Below are 20,815 nucleotides of genomic sequence, written 5' to 3'. Positions count from 1 at the left end.
GATAGTCAATGGTTTGTGCATTCTTCTGTTAATGTGGAAAATTGGGGATTCATAGAGACATTTTCCATTTCACAAACATCAGTCAAATGCTGTGTGATACAGGTTGTAACGCCCAACACCATTCCTGCTTTCAAGAGTTTTCAGTGTGCTGTCATTGTAGGTATACTCAGACATCTGCTTCTAATTGCCAGCTGCTGTACAGTAAGCTCTGGGAGGGTAGGGCCTGTATCTGACTTACTTTCCTTAACTCCTAACGCCGACAGGGTCTTGCATATAGTAGGTGCTCTTATATAAATGAGTGAGTGAATGAATGAAAGTAGTTAAATAATAAACCAAACATGTGAATACCAGGAAGGCTTCAAATATCATACCAAAGAACGAACCCGGGCCTCTGAAGACCAGGAAATCAAGCTGCCTGTAGAGAATCAGAAGAGACCTTCCCCAGAGGAGGTGACCTGTAAGTAGTTGCTCCTCAGTTGAAAAAGGGTGGAACAGCTCAGGCAGTGGTACAGTCTGCCTCACAGATGTTAGAGAGGAAGCCACAAATGAAAAGGATTTTAGCCACCCATTTCCTGGCCAGCTCTTTGGCCAGCATGAGCTGCATTCCTTTGAGCTGAGCATGAGTGGAATTTCCAGCCTAGGTAGCAGAATGGAACTTGGAACAAATAGCTCAGCAGAAAAGAACTGAGAAACAATGGGGCCGGGTCCAGCTGCCCTTTGCCAGCTCTTGAGCTCATGGAATATTGGAGCTCAGCAGGCCTTGTCGAGGGAGATAAATGATGTCCTTTGGATTGTAGGATTGTACCATTTCAGAGGACCCAGACAGAAATTCCCATGTTCAGACAGCATTTTAGGAACTTTGGATGTGCTGAAATACCTGGAAATAGTCCTCATCGCTATTCAACTTTCCATCTGGCAAGGACAAGTGAAGATATGGTTTGCTTTAAGGATGGGGAAGATCCACAAACAATGGAAGGTAGAGGGGAAGACACCTTCCTCAAGAGAGCTGGAGGATGCTTCAGAGATGGGGGCCTGGTGATGGTGAGGGAGGTGGTGATGGCAGGATTCAGTGCACTGTGCAACCAATCTGAAGGAGGGTGGCAAGGGAAAGGAGTAACTAGTAGGAATAGATGCTGTCAGTTTCAGGCAGGGAATTCAAAGAGAAAGGGACCAGCTTCACATAGGAGAGAATAACCACATACAATGACATAGACACAAAGACACTGGTCTCTGTACTAGCCTGACCTGAATTTCTTACACATGATCAAGTTCTGGGTGCATGCCATCAATCACACTGAAAAATGTAGTGGGAAGTTCTGCAGTGTCAGCCCTCAACTGCTGTTCCTTCTCTGCATTTTCTCAAGTCATTAATCCCTTGAAGACAATGATGTATTGATGCATTTCAGTTATTTATATCTAGATCTTCTCTTCTAGATTATAAGGGAATTGAAGGCAGGAATCACAAATTACTTAACTTTGAATAAGGCACATTGCCTTAAATATAGCTAAATAAGTGCTTCATAGATAAGGAAAGGCAGAAAGAGGGGGGAGAAAGATAGGGTGGGAGGAAGAAAGAAGGACAGAAGAAAAGAAAGAAAGAAAAAATTGCTTAGAGATGTTAAGGGGTGGTGCTGGTGGTGCTGGGCTGGTGCTTGGCCTACATCACAGGAAGATATGTGGTGTCACAGAAGGAAGTTACCTAGGACCCCCTGGGGTGGTTGGGGGCAGTTTATGTTTGGACAAGGCTAGGTCCTTTACTTCTTGGACATATTCACAACTTAGTTCTTTAATAATATGTGGTGGGTAGGAAATGACAATCTTTCACAGGGAAATTGTAAAGGAAAAGACAAAGAAGTCACTCCATTTACTGGCTGGGTTCAGTCTGCCCCACAAGACTACCAACATATATCTGAGTCATTTCCTCAGTGTTGTGATAGCTCTCTCCTCTGCCTTTAGAAGGAGGAAATGGAAAGTTAAAAATCTTACATTAGACCACCTTTTGCATACCCAAGAATTCATTTCATTCTCAAGGCCCCAAAAGTACTTAAATAGTAAAGCCAGGTTTAGCAAGAGCATTTTGGTCTCCACCCCTGTGATACGCCTTTCCCCTCCTTTATCAGGGATAGGAACTAAGGATAAACTGTAGTCCTCATCCAGACTCAAATCAGGGTAGGGGGCACTCTTTAAATGTATTTAAAAAATCATTTATCTCGCATCCAATGTGTGCTGAGCACTGTGCTGGGCCGCAGCTAACAGGTACTCTCTTCCCCCCATATTTGCAAGTGCTAGTGTGCCCACTTTACAGGTAAGGGGCTAGAAGGTCGTATTCATTTAACTTAACCTTGGTAGACGTATCTAGTAGAGGGCGGAGTTCTACCTTCCTACTGGCTTATTAAAGATTTTTTAGTAAAGGGGACCTAAACTTCAAGCTCACTGCTCCTCTCACTTTCATAATAATCATCCCGTAAAGATGAAAAGTAATGGTAGCCAGACCGCAAAGGGTGGAAGTACAGACGCGAGCAACGGGGGAGGGCTAATCTTTAACGTAGCTGGTTTAGCACAGTGCTTTTCCGTTTCACGAAAGTTCAAAAGAGTAAGAGGCCACAGATCGCTCCGGGAGAGCAGTCACAAGTGTACCGTACGCATGCGCCCAGACAGGACCCACCCGCCCCTCCGGCTGGACCGCTTTGGCCAAGTCACCAACCGGCCCCCTAAATGCCCGCCCTCAAGGCTAAACCCTCGGCCAATCGGGAACCGGAGTCTTCAGGCACGTCACTTATTTGCATATACCCTCCTCTCCCCGCCCCCACACTGGAGCCCCGCCCTGTCTGAGGCACGGATTGTCACCTAAGCGCTCCGTCATGGCACCTGATTGGCTCTTTTGCCAGCTCTGCCTCCATCTCCTCCCGCCGCCCGACCCTCCGCGCTCCCACAGCAGCGGGCGGAGCGAAGTACGCAGGCGCGGGCACTGCCTCTCTCTTCTGGTGGCCCGCCCTCCCTCCTCCCCCTCCCTCCCCTCCCCACCCCCTCTCCCCTCCTATCTGGGCCTGCGCGCGCGCATCTTCCTCCTGCACGCGCCGCCGCTAGACAAGCACTGTCGCTGGAGCCTCTGGCCCGCGCGTTCCTCTTCCTCTCTGGCTGTGGGGCGAGCGGCACCCTGCCCCGCCGTCGCGGCGGCAGCGGCATCCCGGGCGGTCTCGGGCGGAGGCAGCGCGCGATCCCTCCGGCGGACCGTACCACCGCTCGCCAGCACGCGGGGGGAGCCGCACGCCCCGCCGCACACGCCTCGGCGACCCCGCGGGGCTGAGGCGTCGCCGCGCCCGGCAGCGTGAGCGCAGAGCCGGCCTCGACCCAGAGCTCCGAGACCCGAGGGCCGCGCACGCCGCCGGCCCCACCCATCCGGGCCGAGGAGGCCGCGGCAATGGCCGAGACAGAGGAGCGGAGCCTGGACAACTTCTTCGCCAAGAGGGACAAGAAGAAGAAGAAGGAGCGGAGCAGCAGGGCGGCGAGCGCCGCGGGCGCAGCGGGCAGCGCCGGCGGGAGCAGCGGAGCCGCGGGTGCGGCGGGCAGCGGGGCTGGCGCGGGGCCCCGGCCGGGAGACGGCGGGACCGCGAGCGCGGGGACCGCCGGCCCGGGGGCCGCTACCAAGGCTGTGACGAAGGTGAGGGGCCGGCAGGCCGGCACTTGGGGCCCGGCCGCGCGCTTGCACCCCATGTGCCCGCCCCCGCCTGCCTGGGGAGGCGCCCGGGAGGGGCCGCGGGGGCCGGCCAGCGGCGGGCGGGCGGGCGCTGGGGCCAGCCACGTGACGTCGGCTTCCCACGTCGGGCCGGGCTTGCGGGCACCGGGACCCCCGAGACCTGTCCCCGACCCGCCCCCTCACTTCGCGGCGCTCGGCTTTAGCCGCGACTGAGGCGGCAGCACCCTCAAGGGGCACTTGGTTTGGGGCTGCAGTGCCCGGCATAGCGTTTATCGAGTGACGTCTACTCTGAGTAATTTCGTGTGCTGGCTTCAGCCCGGTAGTTTGAGCTGAATTTTCTCCTAACAGTCGCACTCTGTTGTCATGACTCGGTCTCTAAGCCTGTAAAAGAAAAAGTCTCGTGGCAGTACTGGGGTAGAAATGTAGTTGTGGAATTACTATTGACTTTTTCTTTCGGCTTTTCCTAGTTGCTTTAAAGTAACAGCTCTCTTGCAGGAACCCGGCGGAAGTAACAATGTTAGACTACTGAGCACGTTTGTCTTCCAATCTAGTCTAGTCTCCTGGGGATCAAGCAAGGGCTTCAGCTGGAAAAAGAGTCCATACTTAGTTTAGCCACTTGATACTCTTTTCATAGTCTGTTACTTGTTTAGTTGTGTGTTTACAAATAGCTTTAATTGATCAAATGGTGTTTGTTTTACAGGATGAAGATGAATGGAAAGAATTTGAGCAAAAAGAGGTTGATTACAGTGGCCTCAGAGTTCAGGCAATGCAAATAAGGTATGGTCTAGTTGCAAATGTGTTTAGATAACCTTTAGGCTAGGTATTGGACACAAGTTTGCTTTTTTTTTTCAGTCCTTTAGTCCCAGAGCAGCATCACAGTAGCCTTGTGCTTTAGATATGCTTATTAGGACTCTAATGGATTATGTCTATTCTTTCTCACTCCAGGAAGGCAGTCCTTCTATTTGTTCATCAAATTAGCTGCTAGCTCTAAAATCCTGTGAGAGCTTGCCTACTTCAGTTCTAGTTAGGCCTTTTTATTTGAGCCAGCTAAAGTAAATGTTGTCACTTAAAAATTCTTTTAATTTTGGTGACTGAACTTAGTTTTTCTTTTTGTCTCAAAGATAATGTGGATGTTTTCAGATTCTCTCCAATAAGCAAGTTAATATATATTTTTGTAATTGAAGTATAGCATACTTACAGAGAAATACAGATTTTACATGTTCGCACAGTGAAATCAACCTGTGTAATCAGCACCCAGGTCAAGAAAATGAACATGACTGGTATAGAATAAGTACCAGTACTCCTAATGCCTAGTCAATGCCTTCATCCCCAAAGATAACTACTATCCTGACAGCACAGGTTAATTTTTTCCATCAGAACTTGATAGTAATGGAACCATACAGTCCTAGCGTGTTATCTTTTAAAGTTCAAGAAAACATAGTAATTTTAAAAAATTGGATTGGTTGGTTTAGAGGATTTGGAATTAAGAACATATTTTGTCAAGTCCAGTCTGTGGTATTCAACTTCAGATTGATGTTAAATAAATGCCATATTTTGAAGAGTTAGTAAAGTAGGAAAAAAACAGCTGAATGTATGATTCTGGTTTAAGATTAAAAATCCTTTGCTCCCAGGTTAGAGAAACAAAGGATCTTGATAAACTGCTTCCAGTTTTGAAGTTTGCATTTTGTATGCAATGCCAGTGACTTCGTGGCACAGTGGAGTAAATAGTTTCTTTAACTGAAAACTGTCTTTTGATCTCTCTGGATGACAGTGTTTATGGCCTTATAACTTCTTCAAAAACCAGGGCTAATATTTTTTTTCTTTAATATCCACTCTGCTTCTTACATTGTTGAGAACAGGGCTGCTATTTTTGACATTTGTTGAATACCTACTACAGCTAGGCATTAATGTCCTAGGTGTTTGCACATCATTTTGTGAATTTAACCAAAGTGAAACCTCCTGATCGATAGTGGGAAACTTTTAGGAAATGTGGCTTCTCCATTCTTGATTCCTTGATAGTAGTGTTCGGTAGAAGTGATTTGACTGGAGTTTGATTCCCAGCCACTTGTTGGCTTCCTTCGTGTTGTAGATGTTTTTGAAAAGCTGTAGTTTAGAAAATATCCCCATTTTCTTTCTCCTGGATCTTGACCTGTAAAATGGGAGAGGAGGGGATGTGAGGTTCTTACATTTGGGGTTGTGGGACTACGTATGTGTGTGGCTCCTGTTCTGTTGTAAAGATAAGGCTTTTCTTGGTCTGCCTTTTCTTTCCTGGCTGACTGGTGTTCTTACAAACTTGAGTGACAGGAAGAATGGTATTTTGCCACGTTGAATTTACTGGGTAGGAGTAGCACTTTCTGAAGAGAAAAAGTTTCAAGTTTACTGAATGTTAGAAATTGATTTTGTTAAATTATGGAGAATGTTTAAGCAGAATCTATGTGGGGGTTTTTTTGTTGTTGTTATTGACTATAAATCCCATATTCATATTCGGGGTCATTTTAGTCTTTATCTATTTTGGCTACTCCTGAGATGGTGAAAGGGTTCTTAAATAAGTTAAATACTTTACCCTTGCCAGGGGCTTAAGTAAACTCAGCTAGTATGAGCATTCATATTCTGCTTGACCTGAAGTAGACCAGCTTTTATATTGTGTTTTTTCATTCTCAGCATCTAGTCCTTGCCCCTAAGTGGCCACCCTAGAGGTTTTCCTCTGACCTGCTAACATTAAAAAATATTCCTTCTTCCCTATGCTCTTCACTCAGATCCACCAATCTTCGCCACATCTGTTTTGTCTTTATCCATATACTGAACACTAGCTGCAGATTTTGCATACAGTTTTAAAGTTCTTGACACTAGTACTTGTAGTAGGTTAGCATGTTGGGCCTTTATCAAAGATAAGTGTACATTTCGGGGGGGGGGTAATTTCCATAGCAGCAAACATACCATGTTAAGATCCTATCTCATGTTTATCAACCAGTTGAAGATTTAAGTACCAAGAGTACTTAATGTGCCCAATTTTGTGTCTAAATTAATAGATCTTATTCAGGGTCATGTCAGTTCTTGACAGGGAAGCCATTGAGATGGTGACAAAGGAGCCTGACACTTGGGGCTTAGATAATTGGTTGATGATAGGACTTGAAGCCCTCTCCCATCTTTAAAATGGATTTTGGAAGAAAGTTAGATTTCATTTAATTTTTGAGGTTATACAATACTGAGCATATGTCATGTTTCAGTAAATAATGAGTTCTTGGAGCCCAGTGGCTTTTCTTGGAAGCTTCTTGAGAAATCTAGACCTTTAAACCTATTTAAACTTAACTCGGTAGAGCTGGTTAAGTTGTATTTTGAAAAGAAATAACTCCTGAATCCAAGCTGGATTCATTATAGCAAATATTTATGTGATGACTGTCAGACATTGTATGCTAGGTTTTCCGGTTGTAAAAATAACCCATGCTCTAATAGACACCAGTAGATAATTTCAAAGAGATATGTAGGGTACTCTGGGGCACAGTGGAGAGACAGTCTACCATGAAGGGGTCAGGAAAGATTCTTAGGATGAGGTGCGGTGACATTTTAAGCCACCAGGCATAGCTCATCAGACCATTTTTATCTCCCCATTTTACTGTTGTAATAGTGATTGGTATGACAGGAACAGACCTATGGAGATGCCCAACATTCCAGCAGCTCAATCAAGTCTGAATTTTTTTTTCTTTGAATTTTTTTTTTTGTGTGTGTCACCTGCAGTTTCATGCAATCAAGTCTAGTTTTTGTTTTAGCTGCTTCCCTCTAGTGTTGGGGAAGGGGAGTTAGGATGCATAAGTTCTCATGTTATGTCCCTTGAGGTAAAGGAAATAAGAATTGTCGGTTCTTTATAAATAATCTATTGCGGGATACGTGATTCTGATCAACTTTGCTAAAGAAAATGAATTTCTCAAACTTCAAAATAAAGAAAATTTCTAAGATAGCTGTCAAGAGGATACAGTGAAATAAGAGGCAGTGTGAAAGAATATGGGCTCTGGAATCCCATGGTCTTGGCTTTCCTACTTTGTAGCCCTGGGAAAGGTACTTAAATGCCTATCAGTCTCTTATATACAATGGGTTTCCTCCCTGCCTTAGTGTTACTGTGAGGTTTAACTGTGTAAAGTGTACTGTGCTGCCTGGCTTAGTATTCAGTAAATGTTCCTTTTCTAGCATCATTATTCCCTCTGCCCCGCCAATAGTATCTTAGGGATTTACACATATTTTAAAATGTACACTTCCTTTCTTGAATTTGGATGAATTTGCCAGTAGGATTGTAGTGTTTAAAAGAGAAAATTTAGCTGTTGAGAAGCTATATGTTATATGTAGGTCAAACACTGAATTTTAGCCTGTCTTCTACGGAAGTCACTGCAGCATGTTTCTTGTTCTGGCTTTGGCATTTGGAGAGTTGACACTTTCTGGAATATATAAATATGAAAAAGTAATAGGATATGTAAATCATTTCAACCCTACGTTTAGTACTGTGGCATTTTTAGTCAAGCCTCTAAACATCTATGGGCCTTAGTTGCTTCATTTGTTGGATCAACAGTCTTGACTAGACCATTTGCAATGTTACTATAGCTACTATTTCAGAATCTGAACCAAAATATTAAGTTGTTTCCTTGCACCTTTTATTATAGCTATATAGTCCATCTAATTAAATGGATCATGCTTGGTTTTTAGTAATAGTTTATAAACTAGATATATTTTTAAATTTGTGGTTATTTTATCCATTTGTTTTTTTCCTGAGAACAAGGAGTTGGTAGAAAGACAGTGGACAGTAAAGGAAACTTCTTTTGCTTCAGATGCTGCCAGTATTGTATCAGACCACATTGGAATTTTCTTTAAAATTTTTTCGTGAATTAGAAAAATATTATGCTTGTTTTTAGAACATTTGAAAAAATTTGAAAGCATAAAGATATGTATAAAATCATCTATAATCTCTTCAACTTAGGAATAATCAGTGTTACAAGATTTTTTGCTTTTCAATTGAAGATTGTTTATTGCAAAGTAATAATTTTGGAGTTTAGATATTAGTCACCAAATATTAAAGTAATTTTGGGGAAAATATATTTTAGAATCTAGTATGTGTGTGAACAATTGTGATTTAGTACATTAGTGAGTTAAGAACTGTTTAAAAATGTAAATGACCAACTGAAAGCTATTACAGTTTTGGAGTATAAAAGAGTATGTAAGCAGCATGAATACACTTAAATCCTTGTGGAGGACTCTACCTCTCTGGCATGGATTGGGTTGCTGAGACATTACTAAACTAGTCAGTTGTAGCTAGTGACTAGCACTCATACTTTTACCCTTGAACCAAGCAAATCCCATTATAATGTAAGTACACTGGCATTTCAGAAGTAAGTTTTCTTTTTAATCCTTTTGGGACAATTCTGACGTTTGGATACCACTGTTAGACTCCTGGATAAATTATGACCTTCATATTCTTACTTGGTCATTCATCCCACTTAATAAGCTACCTTTAGAAAACGAGGTCATACTGTTTGGTATTGATTTTTTAAAATCCATTTAAAGAGAACGTTTTCATTTTTGTTTTTTTTCAAGTAAAAACTTTTTTTCCTATTATGAAGGTGCGATATTGCTGCTTGTACAAAAATTCAAATGAGTATTAAAAAGCATGTAGTAGCAAACATAGTGCTTACTATGTGCCAGGCACTGTTCTATTGTTATAGCATTTAATCTTCATAAAATGAGGCTTTTAGCTCCATTTTACATAAGAAGAAACTGAGGCATTGAGAAGCTAAGTGCCATACTCAAAGTCTCCTGGCTAGTAAATGGCAGAGCCTGGATTTGAACCAGGCAGTCTGGCTTTAGAATCTGCTCCTGCTTGTTTCATGAATTCTGGCACCCAAAGCTATTCCTTATAACATTAAAAAAAAAGTTATAGACGTCTTTATATTAGGTATATATAGGTATTGTTTTAGTAAGTTGTTGGTTTATGACATGAATGTTACTTCAATAGCAGCATGGGCTTAACATCATTTTAAATGGCTGCATAGAATTCTATTATGTTGTTAGTCAAAAGGAACACTGAGGATGGCTTGGCCCTATATTCTCCAGCCTTTTTTTCTCTCAGATACAGTCTTAAGTAAAACCTTACTATAAATGCAGGTTGAAGATGAATCTATTACCCTTTCCTCTTTCTGATTTCCACCCTAGCCTGTAAATTCTGGAATCACCTCTGGTGGGTGGGTAATTCATATGATGCTGCCATTATTTTTGAAAAAGTTTTAAGCATCTTTAAAGAAGAACGTCAAACTGGTCAAGAACTTTAGGTCAAGTAAATCAGGACATGTGTTATTTTTAATAGAAATGGAAGTAAGGCACCCTTAGATGTACTTTTGCAGAAGCCAAGAGAGGCTGTGATGTTCCCAAGGTCACACAGTTAGGAGTCATATGGGGTCATCTATACATTTTTATGGCCATAATTGTTGGTCAGAAAAGGAGACAATGTCCAAAGGAGTGGAAGACCAGGAACAGAGATTTGGGAACCAGCCATGTTTTTAAATAGGGAGAGGAAAAGGTAGAAAGGCGAAGGAGATTTAGAAGCTGAAGACCTAGGAAAAACTGCCATTGTCATGAAAAATAATTCTGGGAAAGTTTGGTAATCTCTGCTAGGTGTATCTGCAAGGTCAAAGAGTTGTAAAAAGGACATTTGATTTAGCAGTTACTGTACTGAAAATCCTGCTCTCAAGCCAGCAGTAGAGAGAAAAGATAAATGTACTTGGTAATTTAGGACTTAAAAGTTTACATAAAACAGTAATAAGTAATTCAGCAAACAGAGAAATAATCAAAGATACCTTGGAGAAATAGATTTGACTGAAGTAAATTTAAGAATAAAAAACTAAAAATTGGCATTGAATACACACTGTAAGCAGTCTTAAGATGGTGTGTTACCACTGCATATCTTTTGCATTTATGATAACTTGTAAGCCAAAGATTGGATTCTTATATTTTCCATTTTTTTTTTAAACAAGTGACAAATACATGTTTGATGTTAGGGGCTAGTTCTATATATTCTCTGTGCCAGACAGTAGAGACCGGCACTAATGAAATCTGTATCACTTATGTAAACACTGGACACAGACTTGTTTTCTGTTGGAATGTGAATTCTAATTTTGAGAGCATTTTGTTACATGTGCTAAAGGATTTGCAAATAAAATTATACAACTTTTCAGAAACTACTTATTTGCTCACTAAAAATAAGCTTACCATAAATGCCTGTTTATATACTTAGCTCCAAAATGCATCTTGTAATTGTGCTTTTAATCCTTCAGGTCAGTCTTTTCTCTGCATTTCAGGGTGCATCAACCTCTCTTCCTTCCTTAGGCAGTAGCTAGGGTCTTGCTTTTACTTGAGGCTGCTATAAATAATCATGCAGGTTGTCACACAGGCATGCCAGTATTTTAAATATCTCTAAATTTTCTTGAGTGTATGAGGTGGTTTGCAAAAAAGGAAGGAGAGACTATCAGACTTAGTGATTTTCTACATCTTTTTAAGCAAAGAAATCCTTTTTTCACATGAAGTCAAGTAGAAGTCCCAATGGATAAGGTAGACAAAATTCTCTTTCTCTGCCACCCCTTTTTTCCCCAAGAAATGAGGCATTTAGGCTTCCAAGAAGTTAAGTAACTTTTGCTGGGTCCCACAGACAAGCATTGACAGAACTAAGGATTTGGACTGACAGTTTTCCTGGTGGATCTTTAATTGAATTAACTTGTTTGCTTTTCCTATAGTGAAAAGGAAGAAGAAGATAATGAAAAGAGAGAAGATCCAGGTGATAACTGGGAAGAAGGTGGAGGAGGAGGTGGTGGTATAGAAAAGTCTTCAGGTCCCTGGAATAAAACAGCTCCGGTACAAGCACCTCCTGCTCCAATAATTGGTAATCTTACTATTTCAGTTTCAGAAAGATGTCTAATTCATGTGTAATTTTATGTGTGGTCATCTTTCAACTATAAAGACTTTCAAATCCTAAATAAAGGGAATCTGGAAGTTAAAAGACATACTTTTGTTCTGTATAGTGCTAAAATTTATGGAATAAATTTATAAATAGACTAGTCAATTAAGTATAAAATTTATAAACTAATTAAATATTTAAGCATTTATTCCAGTTTTCCTCCCTAAATATTAACTCCTGGCCAGTGGGGAAATAGGTAAGGAAAAGACTTTCATTTAGTAGAATCCAAGGTAAGCTTCATTCAGGATATCTAGTAATGTGTTTAACTCCAAAAGTTTTCATAGGAGAGGCAGTTCCTTAAAGCTTTTATCATGTTAAAATATTTTTGACAGCTGAGGAAGGAATATTGGAACCCTTGTGTTTCACTTGTGCTTCTCTTTTTTTTCCTGTTCCTTATTTTGTTCCTACATCTTGAAGCATGAATTCTCAGCAGGGTTGATGTTATCCTTCTCAAGGGTGAAAGTTGGTGGTTTTTTGGGCCTGAAGAAATCTTAGATCTCAACAGTAGTTTGTGGCCCACCAAAGAAGCAAAGTACATAAACAGATGTATAGTATCTGTGGTTTTAAAATTTCATGGAGTGGGAGGCATTTAGGGAAAAGATGTCTCAAAGGGCTCCTTGGAAGGCAATAATGAAAAAACAAAAGTTTGAGAAGCCATAGCTTTAAAATAGTATATACCTCTTATTTTATTGAGAATAATATAAAGAATGACATCACCCCAAATCATGCTATCCAGAAAGCATAGATAACTACTACATGTTAACATTTTTGCATCCTTTCTAGCTTTTTGTATGTATATATATTTTTGTCTGTTTAACTCTTCTGTCAGTGGACCCCAATAACCTCTCTACGTTGCTAAATCCAACTCCCAAGTCTCAGTCCTCATCTGACTTGACCCATCAGCAGCATTTGGCACAGTTGATCACCCCCTCAAAACACATTCTTCTCTGGGCTTCCGGCACACCACATTCTCCTTCTTTGTTGGTTGTTTCCCAGTCTTTGCTGGTATCTCCTCTTCTCCTCTGCCTCTAAATGCTGGTTTGCTCCTGGGCTCAGTCCTAGCTTCTCTGCTGTCTGTCCTCGCTCCCTTGGCAGTCTCTTTTATATGCCATTGACTGTTGTGTTTACATTTTCAGCTCAGATCTCTATCTTAATTGTCTACCCAGCATCTTAAACTCATCATATCTAAAGCTGAACTAATTTTCACCCCTCACAAATCTGTTCCGCCCTACAGCCTTTCTCATCTCAGTGTTACTGTTTCAGTCACTTAGGCCACAGTTTTGGAGTCATCTTGACTCTTGTCTCTTGCTCCACACCTAAATCTAACCTGTCGGTAGATTCTGCTTTTATTTGCACAATAAATTCAGACTGTCTTGACTATTTTTCACCAAGTCCTACTGCTACCACCCTGGTTTGAACTATCATTTCTTATGGATTATGGAGGTAGCCTCATACCTAGTCTGCCTGCTTCTACCCTTGTGTCATCATCCCACCCATGCACATGCTTTGTTCCCAACACAACAGTCTGAGTGGTGATTGTCTTAAAATGTGTCAGAGCATGTCATTGTGCTGGTCACAAACTCCAGTGTTTTCCCCTCTAATTCAGAGTAAAACCTAAAGTTCTCAGTGATTTACAAAGACCTTGCACGTCTGCCTTGTGATTCTCCCTTGGTTTTTTTTTTTGTTTGTTTTTTTCTTTTTTGAGACAGAGTCTCACTCTGTCGCTGTGGGTAGAGTGCAGTGGTGTCATCATAGCTCACAGCAACCTAAAACTCCTGGGCTCGAGATCCTCCTGCCTCAGCCTCCTGAGTAGCTAGGACTACAGGCAAACACCATGCCTGGCTAATTTTTTTTTTTTTTTTTTTTTTCCTATTTTTGGTAGAGATGGGGATCTCCCTCTTGCTCAGGCTGGTATTAAATTCCTGACCTCAAGTAATCCTCATGCCTTGGCCTTCCAGAGTGCTAGGATTATAGGCATGAGCCACCTCGTCCAGCCAATTTGCCTTTTTTCTGACTTTATTATTAACTTGATCCTCACACTGCTCCTTGAACACATTAGGCACACTGCTACTGCAGGCCCTTTATGCTGATGCCTTCAGCCTGGAATCCTCTGCTTTACGTAATATCAGGAGTCTGCAGACTTGCTATTAAGGGCCAGATAGAAAATAATTTAGGCTTTGAGGGCCATGCAGTCTCTGTTATAATTACTCAGCTCTGCTGTTACACCCTAAAAGCAGTTGTATACGATACACCAATGAGCATAGCTGTGTTCCATTAAAATGTTATTTACAAAATCAGTTGTTGGGCCAGATTGAGTTTGTTTGCCAACTCCAGCTTTCTGTGTTTGCTTCCTCTTTTCAGGTCTTTGCTCAATTTTTACCTCATCACCGAGACCTTACCACTTATTGAAAACAACAGCCTACACCCTGTCCATTTTGCACTCTCTTCACAAACCCTTCCCTACTTTAATTTTTGCTATAGCTCCTCTCTGTTTTTAGTTATTTTGTTTCCTCTCTATGGAATACCACTGGTAAAACTTTTTGTGATGATGGAAGAGTGCTGTCTGATACAGTAACCACTAGCCACATGTGGTTATGGAGTACTTAAAATGTGTAGCTAATGTGATCAAGAAACTAAATTTTAAATTTTATTTCATCCTACTCATTTTAAATAAAGGTGTGGCTAGTGGCTATACTAAAAGATTCATGAAGGCAGGGTTTTCTGTTTTGTTAATTACGTCCACTGTATGTAGTTTGGGTGCTGAGTAAATAATGAATACACATAAAAGCTTTTCCTCGTATAATCAAAAACGGTATTGAAATGGCTGTCTTATGTTTCAGCTGGCAAATATTTATATAGATGTTTATTTGAAATGACATATTTGATAAGTGGAAAACATGTATATAACACTATTTGAATCTATATTGAGAACAGAAAAAAGAAAGATAGGAAAAAGCTGGAAGGGGACTATGTGCCCAAAATGTTAGCCACAAGGGAAGACTTTGGGCTGCTGAGCTGCTTCATTTTTATTCCTGTTTTATCCATATTTTCTAAGTAAATGGAGAAAGAGTCATAAAATCCATTAATGATGAGGAAGACAGTGAAATAAGGATATCTAGTCATTTATTTTTATTTTTTATCATCTTTAGAATATTAATAAAGGTCAGCATGGTGGCTCATGCATGTAATCCCAACGCTATGGAAGGCTGAGGCAGGAGGATAGCTTGAGGCCAGGAGTTTGAGACTAGCCTGGGCAACGTAGTGAGTCTCCATCTCTCCAAAAAATAAATTGGTCAAGTGCAGTGGCACACACTTGTAGCTACCTAGGAGGCCAAAACAGGAGGATCAGCATGAGCCCAGAGTTTGAGGCTGCAGTGAGCTATGATCATGCAACTGCACTCCAGCCTGAGTGACAGCAAGACCTTATCTCTAAAAAAAAAAATTTAACTACTTAAAAAAAAATCTCAACTGCACAGGCATTTTATTAAATTAAGTTCTTTACACATGGCATCTTATTTAACCAGCCAGGTAAAGAAGTCGTTATCATTATCCATATTTACTGATAAGTAAACTGAAGACTAATGTGGTCACATTCTGAAAGGCAGCCCCTGATGAGCCCTGTTGTCCAGTTCCAGCAGGTTCCTTCCCGCGTCCAACACTGAGGCTTACAGTACTCATTCACATGGATTATTAACAATAATCCATGGAGGAGGGGTTAGAAACACTGCCTTAGGAAAATAGAATGTTTTTACTTTGGGACATTTTCTGTAAAAACTTTCCTTTTGTTATAAGGGACCCAAAGACCCTTATATCAGGTATTGGCTTTTTCTGATATTGCTAGATGATCAAGAATGCAAGAATAGCTTATTTTAAATGCCCAGCATTTGAATAGTTTGTCTAAACTGTCATAAAATATTAGTTACAGAAACCCCAGAACCGGCAATGACTAGTGGTGTGTATAGGCCTCCTGGGGCCAGGTTAACCACAACAAGAAAAACACCACAAGGACCACCAGAAATATACAGCGATACACAGTTCCCATCCCTTCAGTCAACTGCCAAGCATGTAGAAAGCCGGAAGTAAGTACTATGATTGCATTTTATTTGGGACCTCTATTCATTGGCCAAGGTGTGGGCAAAAGGGGTATAAAATCCTACCTGAGGGGGATTACTCCTAATTGGCAAAGCCCAGGCTGCAGCTGAGAGGCAGCTGAGAACTAGCATGGGACTTAAGATGTGCCCTGGAGGGGGGAGAGGTATTAATAAAAGCCCTGGAATGGGTGAGGGGAACAAGCACTGTAGACTTTGTCTGCTGTCTGCAAAAGTTTCTCCTATCCCCAGTTCATGCTGTTTTGTAGCAATGACAAGTCTTATTTAGTTAAAATTCTTTGCAAGTACTTTAGTAGTGGCTGCTGCTCCTTAAAATACAGAAACTAGAAACGTAAAAGTGATATTTCGTTGTATTCCCAGTTATTGTGAACAGATGAAAGATGTTGGCATTTATAAATCTAATATTAAAATAATCTTATTTCAGCAGGTACTTAAAATGAATGCTACCTGGAGTTAAATGACCACATATGGCACATCTACATCTTATTTAGGGACATGAATTTTAAAAAGTAAATAAAATGGGAAGAAATGTAAATGACATCAGATGGAAATGTTTTTTTTTGGGTGGCCTTTAGAGTTAATCTCAGCCTTTTCGCCACTTTGAGAGCACAGCTGGCTTGAATTCAGACCTCCACTTGGACTTACTCCTCTGCTCTGTCCTACAAAATGTATAAGGGACCTACGTCTGGGAGGGGAGTGACTCACCACACTCATCTTTCTTTACCTGATCTAATCAGGTCCACTCCCATAAAATATAAGTGAGGAAAAATTACTGAATAATATGTAGAGCTTACTTGAATGAGAAAATTGTTACCTTTACTTATACATAAAGAAAGAGATGTATTATCTATTTGCTAAAAGTAAAAAGTAAGTCTTAGGAAGAATGGCATTACACGGCCTTTAACTGAACAATTAATTGTCTTCAAGGTGGTCCTGAAACAGGGTCACAGTTAAAAACTATTCAGTAGAAAATAGGACCATGGAACTTCAGTACGATGTTTTGTGTTTTCTGTTCAATCAAAGCCTTAAAAATGGTTTGGTAAGGATTTTATATACCAGTTCTCCCCTCCTGTCCCTCCCCAAGATTCTTCCAAGTGGTGGATTAATTTTTGTTTTTAATTCAAGGAAGAATATTTTCAAAAACCCTAGTGAAGAAGAAATATTTAATGATTACATTTCTTTTCCCTTAGGGATAAAGAAATGGAGAAGAGCTTTGAAGTAGTAAGACACAAAAATAGAGGTAGGGATGAGGTTTCAAAAAACCAGGCACTTAAACTTCAGCTAGACAACCAGTATGCTGTGCTTGAAAATCAGAAAAGCAGCCACACACAGTACAATTAAGGAATGGTCTTTGCTAACCCTTCTAAGGTATCTAGACCACAGCTAACCGCCATGAACAGCCAGCCATTCATCATCTGATCTCAGCTGGATCTACAGCAACCGATGCAGACCACTTGATTTAAGTGACCGGCCCTATTGCACTATGGAAGTTTAAAGTGTCACAGCTGCTCTTTATGTATATTGGATTTAGAGGAGTTTTCATTGTTATATAAATGTGTGAACTAGATTCCACAGTGTTCTTTCATAATTACTCTGCAAAAACAAAAAACCAAAACCTGCAGCCAGTGGTCATTTCAAAATCTTTTTATGTTCAGATACTGAGCCTTCATAAGGGTTGACTACCTCAGATTTGCTGCACTCATTGTGGACTTCATGTGGATCACAACTTCTGGATAAGAAGGTTTACAGCTATTAATTGTCGACGTGAACCTTGAAACCAGCTCTACTGGATTCCTGTCAGAAATCCTGCAGAAAGTCAGCCATCTGGGTTCTGATCTGCTGTAAAAGATGAAGATTTAAGTGACCTTAATTAACCTGTCCTGTGCCCCACCCTTAAGGAATACTCTCTAGTAGGCTGTGGCTGTATTAGACTTCCTGGAACACGCTGATCTCAAAAGAACTGATGTGTTCAGATCATCTGTGTAGGGCTGTGATTTGTAATTTAAACTTTTAGTTGTGTTCTGAGGTAACCACAAATTAAATTCCACCAAACTTTGGTCCTCCAAGTGGGAAAGGGGGTGGGGGAGAGAATAATCTTGTTTCTCTTAGTAATTTTTTATTTGGATAGTGCTTTTTCTTTGTTCCACATTAAGGCCTTTTTTGCTTTGACTTGAAATAAGTTCTTTGAAAGAGCATATTGCTTGGTTAAGTAAGTAACCTGAAGTATGCATTAGAATTGTGAAATGTCTTGTGAATTTGCCAATCCCGAGAGTAGAACCAAATAGCCTTTGATGTAAAGGGCAGTGGATGCCAGAGGCTCTACTTCAGGTGCTGCTAAAGCCTCCTCTAATCAGGTCTAAGATGTGTAGTAAACTGCAGTGGAAAGAGTGGTTTCTGCTCAGGCTAAGGGATTCACTGACCTGTCCTTACAAATTCAAAGCAATGTAAGCAAAAACCTCAGCTAAAACCCATGTAAGTTAAAGGGATCATGCATGATCTTTAAGAATTCCATATATACTTGTGCCCAAATTTAAGGTATTGGAAGTTCTGTATATGCAACGATTGTCCCAGCTAGCTCTCTTATCAACCTTTTGATGTGTCTTTATGTTGTTCATTTGGAGTCAGGGTAAAAAGACAGGTGATGTAGCACTTCATTTTTAATAATTACAGTTTAACTGTCTAATAGTTTTTAGTCTTAAAAAGGGACTTGAAGCTACCCAGGATTACACAGAAAAGTTTCTTTCTACTTAATGATTTAGTCTGGCAGTTTCTTAGTTCTCTCTTGGTTCAACAGAAATATTTCAGAGTGGTATGTGACCACTTGATGCAGTCTGGATTTCTCTGTCATAAATCCCTTTGCCAAATGCAGGAGTTGCAGACTTGCTACTGGCAAGAGTGAAGCAAATGGGTGAGTGAAACTAGCCCGATGTGGGGGTATTTTCCTGTAGCAGTTCCATCTTGATGAACATGTCAGTGCAGGACTTGACTTCTAGGAGGTTACAGTATCTCCTGACAGGACCTGTCAGCCACATTTTTGCAATAAGGTTGGCATTATTTGAGGTGGTGGGCAGGATGCCTGCCTTGTGATGTATTTGGGTGGAAGTAACTGAGCCAGCCAGTGGGAGGTTGGATGATTAAACAAGAACTGGGATTCTTGGTTAAACTGAAGACTTCATTTGGGAACCAAAAACCTTAGTAAATAATCTCTTGGACCTTGAGCCACATGTTTTCCTTGAAAAGTATGCCTTTTTTTCCAGCAAAATTTTGTTGGGGTTATGTTATCATCGAGGCATGAACTGAGGTGAATATATGGAGGTGTTATTCAATGGCGTACTGTACTAGAAAGCTGAAGACCTGCAGCAGATTGAAATTCCAACTCTTGTTACAACTTTTTAAAAGATTGTGAAAATATCAAAATGTACATGAATCAAGTTTTAATATACTGTATGATGGGTGGGTGAGGCTGTCCATTGTACCATTTCTTTCTTTGACTTCTCAGGCATGGTTTGGCAGTGCAAGAACTCTGTAACATTAACAAATTCAATAAAAAGTAAATATGTGGATTTTGGAGTTTAATGGTTTTTATTAAACCTTTTGTCTTTGTACATAATGAGTTGACGTCATGCCTCTTTTGCTGTGGGAAGATGACGATGCTCTCAACTCAGGAATGTACTTTGTGTTTAAGAAATGTGTGCAGGGCACTTGGAATGTTGGGGAAAAAGTGGCTGCAAAGCGGTGATAAACATTCTTCATCTTTAAAAAGTATTGAAATATACTTTTGTTTTAGTTGCTATATTAAATTTTATTACCTTAAACTATGGCAAGGCAACCTAAGTTTTATTCTGTAGACAAGATTTGAGGTTTTGTCCATTGAGAAACTTACACATTCCCCAAAAGGGGAGTAATTTTAAATTTAAGAATTTAGTTTGGATTATAGTTGCTTCATTTCTAAACTAGTGAAAGTATACTTCAAGTCACTTTTGGTAATGGAGTTTAAATGTTTAATGTTCACAATTTATTTGAATATTCTTTGTGCTTGATTGAAGTGGTTTTTTTTGATAGAACTATTTATAGTAGAATATACACACAGAAACTTAAACTCCCTATCTTCCCTCATTTAATTTCCTCCATAGTTTTTTTAAACTTTTTTTTTTAAATAAAAGTCACCTTTTTAGAGTGTACAGCTAAGTTTTTAGTATATCTCCAAAGTTATGCAGCCATCACCACTCTTGATTCCTGAACATTTTCATCACCTCGAAAAGAAATCCTGTACCTATTAGTCATTTTTTTGATTTCCCCCCACATCCCCGAGCCTTAAGCCACCAGTATTCTATTTTTTTTGTCTCTGTATATTACTCTGGAAATTTTATTTAAACAGGGTCTTCTGTGACTGGCTTTTTTTCCTTAGCATGTATTTGAGGCTCATCCATGTTGTGGCCTGTGTCAATACTTCATTCCTTTTTATTGCTAAACAATAGTTGTCAGGAAGGGAGGGAGCTAGCAAAAAAAAAGTCAGATGTGCTATATTTAATTTATACATGCATCAGTTGGACATTTGGGTTTTTTTCAGTTTGTCACTATGAATAATGTTGCTGTGAACTTTCATGTACAGGTTTTTGGGTCCACATGTTTTCAGTTCTCTGGCTGTGCACTTAGGGGTGAAATTGCTGGGTCATACGGTAACTTGAGGAACTGCCAAACTTTGAAAGTGTCTTCACCACATATTATTCAAGCCGGCAATGACTGAAGATTCCAGTTTCTCTTGTTTCAGACTCTTGGATTATAGTTTTCCTAGTGGGTGTGAAGTAGCATCTTACTGTGGCTTTGGTTTGCATTTTTTCACGTGCTTAGTGGTCATTTGTATATCTTTGGAAAAATGTCTATGCAAATCTTTTGTCAAGTTTTAAATTGTGTTTTACTATTGAATTGTGAGTTCTTTATTCTGTGTATTAGTCCCTTATGAGATGTGAATTGCAAATATTTTCTCCCATTTTTTTCCTTTTCTTAGTGTAGTGTCTTTTG

At 40.4% G+C, this 20,815-nt stretch overlaps 1 protein-coding gene across 7 annotated transcripts; it reads left to right on the top strand.

Annotated features, from left to right (window-relative positions):
- The first annotated feature begins 3,060 nt into the window (after positions 1-3,060).
- Positions 3,061-19,369, top strand: CDV3 (CDV3 homolog). Of its 7 annotated transcripts, XM_069475414.1 has the most exons (6): positions 3,061-3,661; positions 4,398-4,474; positions 6,557-6,559; positions 11,464-11,609; positions 15,604-15,763; positions 16,984-19,350. In XM_069475414.1, exons 1-6 carry the CDS (start codon positions 3,422-3,424, stop codon positions 17,132-17,134), a joined length of 777 nt encoding a protein of 258 aa, XP_069331515.1. In that variant the 5' UTR covers positions 3,061-3,421; the 3' UTR covers positions 17,135-19,350. The 7 variants fall into 7 exon arrangements, with proteins under 7 accessions (XP_069331515.1, XP_069331512.1, XP_069331514.1 ...); XM_069475411.1 differs by lacking the exon at positions 6,557-6,559 and having other exon boundaries at positions 16,984-19,369; XM_069475413.1 differs by lacking the exon at positions 6,557-6,559 and having other exon boundaries at positions 15,610-15,763.
- Positions 19,370-20,815: the final 1,446 nt, after the last annotated feature.

The sequence above is a fragment of the Eulemur rufifrons genome, chromosome 7 (assembly GCF_041146395.1).
Source record: "Eulemur rufifrons isolate Redbay chromosome 7, OSU_ERuf_1, whole genome shotgun sequence".
NCBI classification, from domain to species: domain Eukaryota; kingdom Metazoa; phylum Chordata; class Mammalia; order Primates; family Lemuridae; genus Eulemur; species Eulemur rufifrons.
The sequence above is the reverse complement of the archived record's forward strand: the minus strand, read 5'-3'. Positions and strand labels throughout refer to the sequence as shown.

Bases quoted from the DNA above. Each gene is read 5' to 3' on its own strand.
- CDV3 (XM_069475414.1), top strand. From the start codon at position 3,422: ATGGCCGAGACAGAGGAGCGGAGCCTGGACAACTTCTTCGCCAAGAGG. The intron at 11,610-15,603 runs GTAATCTTACTA...ATAAAATATTAG, and splicing joins ACCTCCTGCTCCAATAATTG to TTACAGAAACCCCAGAACCG. The intron at 15,764-16,983 runs GTAAGTACTATG...CTTTTCCCTTAG, and splicing joins AAGCATGTAGAAAGCCGGAA to GGATAAAGAAATGGAGAAGA.